Raw genomic sequence first — 8,263 nt, forward strand, 5'->3', positions numbered from 1 at the left:
CTTACATATCAGATAGCAAAACTAAAAGCTTAAGCTTAAAATAAAACAGCGTATTGATTTACCTTGTGATGCAAGACATATTCTTATTCCAATATGCCAGTTCCTGTCATAATTTGTCAAGACAAGTACAAGTGAGCAGTGAATCTTTGCGACAATGTTTAACGTCCTCGTCGTCAACATTACTTTGCCGATAATGTTGTGAATATATTTCTCAAATGCATATTGCAGTCCCCTCTGTCTAGTTCTTCCCTGGGAACTATGAATCTAGATCTTTCATATGTTTAATATCTTTCACCGAAGATGCTGAAAAATCCCCATTTACATGCCTGAATGAACTAACCCAAATGAACCGGCAAATTTACCAAGCCTAGCAACTGTAACCATTGGGTTAACCATAGCAACTTCATGAAGGGTTAATTCCACGAAAAACATTGGGAAACATTTATAGGCAAGCAAACTCACAAATTCAGCAGGGACCCAAATAAATATTTACCCCCACTGGTGTTTTAATTACCTTTATTGGTTACGTCAATGTAGTGTTATTTGTATATGGTCGATCAAATGTGAAATAAATTGTTTTTTTGATAATTCATTGTTTTTTTTTAAGCATTAACAGCAGTCAACTAAACATTTGGTTATCTAACATAGCCGCAGTTCTTAGAATAATATGAACAAGGTGACTTAATATGGAATGCAGCCTCCTGCAGCCAGCCCTGACAGAATTATTTATCTCAATCTTTCCAATCCTGTTGGCCAGGTGAAAGGTGTTCATCCACACACCACACCTAGTAGTCCCAGAAAACACTTCTATGGGATTGGTAGGTCCCCTAATGCCAGAAAACAGCCTACAAAGCACAGCACCGGCCAGTGGGGAGGATCCTTGTGGATCCTGTTAAGACTCAAGGACTGCACCATCCGTTGCTAGTGGCCCTGGGCTTGTAAGAGCTGACCACTCCTGATGTGCTGTGCCCTGTTCACATAAGTGTGTACAAACTTTAGAGACCCAGCATGTTGTGCTTGCTACTGACTGGGAGAGGAACCGACTACTTTAGGTAAAAAGATGGGGATGGGCTTCAGTACCGTACAGGGATTCCCCAGTGAACTGATGCATACAGGGTTTACAGAGGAGGAAGACTCCTAGAGGAAGGCTATCAGGCTGTTCTCTTTTTCCTCTGTGACTGGGAAAACAGAGGCCACGGTGATGGTAAAAACAACTGCAGTTAGGGCGGGAGACTTTGTGTGCCAGCCAGCTCCATGCACCTTCCTTGTATCCTGAGATGTGGGGGCTACAAGCAGCTTGACCAAAGGATTTGCCCTGCACTGGAGGTGAAGGCATGGGTGCTTTGCGCGGGGAAAATATGTCAGGGTCTTTGTTGTCCATCTTTGCCTTACATCTCTGCTACAATTGTGAATGGAGAGCTGAAGTGCACCCCAAGATGATTGCCATGTAGATTCCTATGTTATCAGGCTTCCTTAATTCAAGCCAGTGTGCTGTTCCATCTCGCCCTCATAGTTCAAGGTCACATCACCTCACCTGTGGCGTGGACTGAGATGTGCTGGATATGGAGGAACAAGTCAACATGACTGCAAAATTCATCCCCTGCATCAGGGTTCTGCTCCAAAACACTCTGCATGGTAGGCAGTGAGGGTGGAACAAGCACTGAGAGCTCTGTCCGAAAAGGGTGGCTGGCCTCATATCACCTTTCAGTCTATGCACACTGGAACCATTTGGGCTTACTTAGGAGGACCCCAGGAGGACGCTGTGAAGAGCTGGCTCGTTGCTACCTAGGCAGAGATGTGGGGGGCTTCCACTGGAGGCATTGGCAGGAGAACGGGGGCATCCATTGCCTGCAGTGGAGCTATGCTGAGAACAGGATAGAGCCACCGTGTTGCTGTACAGGCAGTTACTTGGACAGCTCGGTCAACAACTCAGGAAAAACAGAGTCAGGTTAATAGAATTCACCGCAATCAATTGCACATAGCAACATTCTAAAAGTAGGCAAAATGTATTCTCTTTCATTGGAGAAATTCCAGCAGTTCACAGGGTACAAATGCATTTCTTCAGCTTCCTTGCAAAAACCTGTTCTCTTCCACCAAACAGGAATTCAAAAATGAACCACTCGTCTGGCCCCTTTGTTATTCATTCTGCAAAATTATTTTACATTTAGAAATATTGAGCATTTTATTTTTTCACAGACAGGGAGGAAGCTGGAACAATATGTCATCTTCATCCTGTGGAGAACATTTTCCAGTACATCTTCTTGGAAAACAGGATGGGCATTGCTGGTCGTAGTCAGTCTTTGAAGCTGTCCCATGCCATGTTCTTGTCTTTCTCTGTAGTTACACTGTGGTTCAGCAGTGTGGTGTGGTGGGGTGCTGAGGCTCTCGACCATGAATGCTTGCAAATGCAACGAACTAGCGCCTGGTGATGGAAGCCAGCAAAGATCCATTCGGTGAGATAAGTTCGCAAAGTTAAAAAGTGGTTTTGAATTAGGAGAGTGTTATTGTGTTCACCATTTATAATAGATGGGACTATTAGTAGGTGCAGATGGACATAGCAAACCAGGAGTGGTGGATTGAGATAAATTATTCTGTCAGGGCTGCAGGAGGCTGTGCCTCATAGTGAAAACACCATATGAAGAGGAATTAAATTATGAAAATGTACAATAAATGAAGGTTTAAGGTTCATACCTGCTAATAGACATAGCTATAATAACAGGTTGCCACCCTGAGCGGAGACCTCCGGATCTGTGGGCTCAGCCGAGCCACCACCACCCAGAACTGGATCAGACCCAGAAGACCAGACACACCAGAGGAGACAGATACCATGTATCTGGGGAAAGGACCAGATATGTGTAGATTTAAAAAAAAAGATTAAAATCAAACATTACCATACACATATGAAATATTTTCTGAATATAGATATATTAATTAAGCAAATCCTATTAAAAGTATTCAACCCCCTTAGATGGTTTTCCTTTTGTTGCTTTCATACATAAAATTGTGACAGTAGAATTGGCCTTTTTTAAAAAGAAAAAAAAAGTTTTCACAATCAATATGAAAGCATAATTTTACTCACTGGACAAAATAATGATATATTAAATAGGGGAATCAATATGTAGTTCCTGAGGTTTCCAAAGTTATACAGGGGCCTTAAGCTTTAAGCCCCAGCTCCCAGTCTGGATTCAGGAGCAGACACACCTTATAATTAAGGTCAACACAGAAATGCTTTATCATCTGCTATACTTTTCAGACTGCCGAATGCTCATGTAATGAACCTGCACCTAGCTCTCTTGCGGACGCAATGCTCAGAGCTCCATCTGAGGAGACGTCTGAAGATGCACCTGGGCACTGAACAGCTTTCAGAAAGAAAGAAAGAAAGAAAGAAAGAAAGAAAGAAAAGAAAGAAAGAAAGAAAGAAAGAAAGAAAGAAGAAAGAAGAAAGAAGAAAGAAAGAAAAAGAAAGAAAGAAATAAAGAAAAAAGAAAGAAAGAAGAAAGAAAGAAAGAAAGAAAGAAATAAAGAAGAAAGAAGAAAGAAAGAAAGAAAGGTGTGCACTGTATATGTGGTGTCTACTGCACGTCTGTTTGTCCCAGGGATAAGGATCCCTCATCTGTGGCTCTCCTTCAGGTTTGTTCTTTCTCCCTAAAACAATTTTTAAGCTTTTCCTGACCTGGTTTTCCTGATCGAAGGATGGAAGGTGTCTCAACTGTTGCAGCCTGTACAGACCTTCCAGGCAAACAATATTTGAATTAGGCTCTAAATAAATTTGAGTTGAATATTTGCTGCCATCTTGTGTTGTTTGAAAAAACACATCTTTGACAAGTCACTTTCTTAATATCAGCAATATAATTGTGATTTTTCATGATTACCATCTCTCTTTGAAAAAATGTCCTCACCTATGTAATTATAGAGTGTGCTGCTGACCCCAGCCAGCAGAGATGTGTGATCAAATCACCCAAGCTTGCTGCAATAGGTGTGGCCACATTGTCTGGGTTGATCCCAACCTTTTTAGATCAATGATTACTGCAATCATCACCAGACCTGTGGAAATATAATATGTTAAAAAAATGGTGTTCTGGGAGATACTGCATAGTTTACCAGCCTAGACATCCTAATTATAAGATTAAGCCATTGCAAAATGACAACCAAACAACACTTGCACAATTAAGGACTTTACTTTTAATAAAGTCCTTAATGGGCTTAATTACATCTTTTAAATTGTAGTACTGGGGATACTGGGAAGCTATATGGTGGCCAAATTTGACCAACACCAAGTCAAATTCCTTGTATGTGTAAAAAACATACTTGGCAATAAAGTTCTTCCTTATCCAATTATAAGGTTAAAGAAAATTAAACCTAAATTAGACTTCAGACAGACAAGTTCAGACAGAAGTTTCAATGTGATGAAGCATGTGAAAAAATTAGGAGACCCAGCATCACTAGTTTGAACAAAAACACTTACCCAGCCCTTTTCATAGGGTCTTGTCCTTGACTACCTGCAAAATCACCCTGATTACAATGAGGCTATTACAAAGCTAAAGGACATTATGACTGTCTGTTAGGAGTCCCGAGTGTTTTCCCTCTCCCCCTCCCCATCTCTGTCTTGTCTGTTTCCCTTGTCTGTCTATTCTCAGGCTAGGCAGAGCGGCTTCCAGACTCTCCCCCGTCGGGGCGATCGAAACACACCTGAGACTGATCTCCAGTCAATCTTCCACACCTGCTGTTCTCTTTAAAAGCCTGGTCAACTCTCCCATCATTGCCAATTTGTTGTTAACCCCCTGTGGTACAGCCTGACTCCTAAAACCCCATGTGCAAGTTTGTTTCCTCATTTCTGTTTCCAGTGTGAGACTGATAATTCGTCTCTCCCGCAGATCGCCTTTCGGATGCCTGTTCGCGCTGCCCAGCCTGCTCCAGTTTGACCGTGTTCATCTGCTTCCAGCTTCACTCACTGTTCCTAATCAGATTCACAGTCAAACTGATTCTCAACCTCACCCGGTCGTGTGTGTCTGCATTTGGGGTCTTGATTCCGGATAACAGTAAAAAGAATAATTATTACAGACACAAGTCAGTTTTTAAACCTTGTTTTGCTCATAGCTATAGGTCACATGGCGCCGTATATAAACTAACCCATGCACGTAATGATAAAACTATATTAAATGCTTTATAAGAACACTTAATTTGCATGTTACATATTGATAACATGATTTAGCATGTTATAGAATTTATGATAGCAACCTTTCTAGTATTGGAAATTAGATATGAGAGCATAGAAAACCCATGGTTAATTTTCACTTACCTAAGAAAAGAGCAGACTACAAAGCAGTGGTAATACTGCTGGCACAAAGGACTGCAGCCTGATCCAATTCAACGCCTCCTCTGGAAACGGCACCTAAACCAATGGCTGCAACTGCAGCAAGGAAGCCCACCACAGTTGCCTGAACCTATAGAACATTTTAAAAGATTTATAAATCTACAAAACAAAGGCAATAAAACTGATATTACAACATGGTCAGATCACATTTGCAATAATACATTGTGTAATGGCAATATAGATTTACCATCCACTAAAAGTTATAAATTGTATTTACTTCCTATCACAATTGTTATCACCTCCAGAATATTTATTATAAACTTTGAAAATATTGTTTCTAGCAACTTCTTGTGTTTCCTTATGATGAGGACATTTCTCTTGTTAAAGTCAATATACATACATAGTGATTAACATACATGTTAATCACTTTATTTCTGTCATCATGATAAAGCTCTCATTTTTGGATATATTTTAGTTTGCCTGTCAACTGAAAATTAATATGAAAAATTTTGTATTAAAAAAAATATTAGTATCTGATAAGATAATATAGTCACTACATGCATGTTAATAACATTATGAATAAACATTATGCACATATTAAATATGACTGCGTTTATTTTAAACTTTTTTAAAACTGGATTAGACAATGCTTATAATGAAACATTCATGAGTCCAGATTACAAACTACAAGAGACCAAACATGCCCTTAATAAATCTATTCTCGATAAATTTTATTGTGACACAGGGCTTTACCTGTATAAGTGCCAGATTGCTGAATACCATAGTCCATTGATTATCAGGATCATCCATCTGGCCTGTGTTTGCCTAAAACGATGGGGATGTGGAGAACAAGAAGTCACTGAATTAAAATGAAATTTTTAAATAATAAATGATTTTCTGAAGTACAGAGGTCAGGAAAAAATATGGTAAAGTTCTCTTTAAATGCGCCTGTGTTGCTAATTTTCATTAGTTAGTGATATGTTGATCGTTTCTAAAATTGTAGTTTCCCATTTTCAGTAAAGGGAAGGAGTCTACTTAATCAATTGCCACTGAACTGCAGGGCACTTTCACACACACATACACCCTGGAGAATTCTTTAACTCTCAAGGAAAAAAGTGCATCGTTGAAAGTGAGAGACAACTGGAGAAAAGCTATTCAGGCCACTATGTGATATAGAAACTCCACATAGAAAGGCACAACCCAGGATTCAACCAAGACCATAACTGCACAACCTGTTATAAACTTTTATATGTGTACAACTGCCAAATATATGATTGCACTCTGTAAGGAACCCTAAGATATTAAAACAGCAAAAGAAATTGCATTACCCAAAAAGAAATAAAAACTGATTACTAATTAAGTACTTCTAAATGTATGTTTACACAATTGTGCTAATGCTGTATTTCTATATGCAAATTTCATTGTTTGCACATTCAGTTGATGTTTGCACTACTCCCCTTTCACAGAGTTGGCAGGTAAAATGTATTCTTACCTGCTTGCCTTTGCTACCTACCAAAATATCCATTTATTGTACACTGACTATTTCTTTCGGTTTGCACATACAGGTGATGTGCTACTCTTGGTATGCCTATATGCTATTCCTAAATGATATACCAGTAGTTATCTATTCTTCTTATCGCATTTATTGTGACCAAAGGAAGAATTTCAATGTTCAAGAAAGCACATTTCTTACTTTTTTATATGGCAATAAACACTTTGAATCTACAATTTTGAATAGTTGGGGTGTATTTTATGCATGGAAAAATTGAATAGCCACATATATTCATGACACTAAAGGAATTTGTAATTTGTATCTACAATTCATTGATTATATAGCAGACCACTGTTGTTCTATTCTGGACAAAGCTTATTAATCAAGACAAAAAATAACATATATTACAGCAGTTGAGAGGCGAGCAGCCAGGGTCATCTCCAAGTTCCTTTTCAGTCCAACAAGTGCAGGCACCAGGATGAATACTTCAGTTATCACCTTAAAAACTTCCCAGTGCTGGAAAACACACAATTACATATTAAAAGCACACCTGAATTGCAGAGTCTCTCTTTTAATACCAAATTATCTTAAATCCATACAAATATATTCCACCATCTCCACCCTCTCAACTTAATGCATTACTGATGCAAACAAGTACATAACAAAGCCATCAGCCTACTTTTGCTGCTTACTAGTCACTGAGCATCATGTGACATCAAGGCATAGTGCTCAGGTTTAGCGGGGTTATGAATAATACAGGGTCTGCTCTCTTATTGATATTATACATCTAGATTTGGCAGGAATTAAATGGCTTACATTATATATATATATATATATATATGTGTGTGTGTGTGTGTGTGTGTGTGCTATATATATATGCTTTTTTGAAAGAAAAAAACAGCCAGTGCCATATTCACTCAATTACGTACATTTCTTTGAGCCTGACGAACTTGATGTGTTAATCTATTTAAATGTTAATTTGAACTTGATCAAAATCTTATCAACTTGTATGACTCATATGGTCAAGGCATATCATTGAAAAGGTGAACAAACTTGATTTTATATTGGAGCATTGAAATGGATGACCATTTAATTAATAATGAACCAGAAATTTAAATCTAAATTCTCTAAATTTTGTGCTCACCTGTACATAGTGTAGCACCATGCCAGCCATCACCATCCCCATCCCAGCCAGCAAGAAGGGAAACAGCACCTGAAGACAGACTGCGAATGACGACTCCTCCTCAACTTTGGCAACAGATGCCCTTCGCTTCACCTCAGCTGGTTTTTTTTTTCATTGGGGGCTCCAGTACAGGTGGTAAAAGGAGGTCATCATGGCCGTCTGTAATGTGAGACAGGTGGGCATTGTTACCCCCCCCTGGGCTCTTCCCTTTGGAGTGAGACTTTTTACTCTTTTTCCTCTGGCGCATCTGCTGTGGTGGCTTATCTTCAATCAT

At 39.2% G+C, this 8,263-nt stretch overlaps 1 protein-coding gene across 1 annotated transcript in view; it reads right to left on the minus strand.

The window, feature by feature from the left end:
• Nucleotides 1-8,263, minus strand: part of LOC101076480 (solute carrier family 41 member 3-like) — a 30,609-nt gene extending 22,346 nt beyond the window's left edge. The window contains 2 exon segments of the mRNA NM_001305597.1: nt 7,951-8,091; nt 8,093-8,263. Of these exon segments, the coding sequence (NP_001292526.1) occupies nt 7,951-8,091; nt 8,093-8,263 (312 nt within the window).

This window comes from Takifugu rubripes, chromosome 3 (genome assembly GCF_901000725.2).
Source record: "Takifugu rubripes chromosome 3, fTakRub1.2, whole genome shotgun sequence".
In the NCBI taxonomy this organism is placed as follows: Eukaryota; Metazoa; Chordata; class Actinopteri; order Tetraodontiformes; family Tetraodontidae; genus Takifugu; species Takifugu rubripes.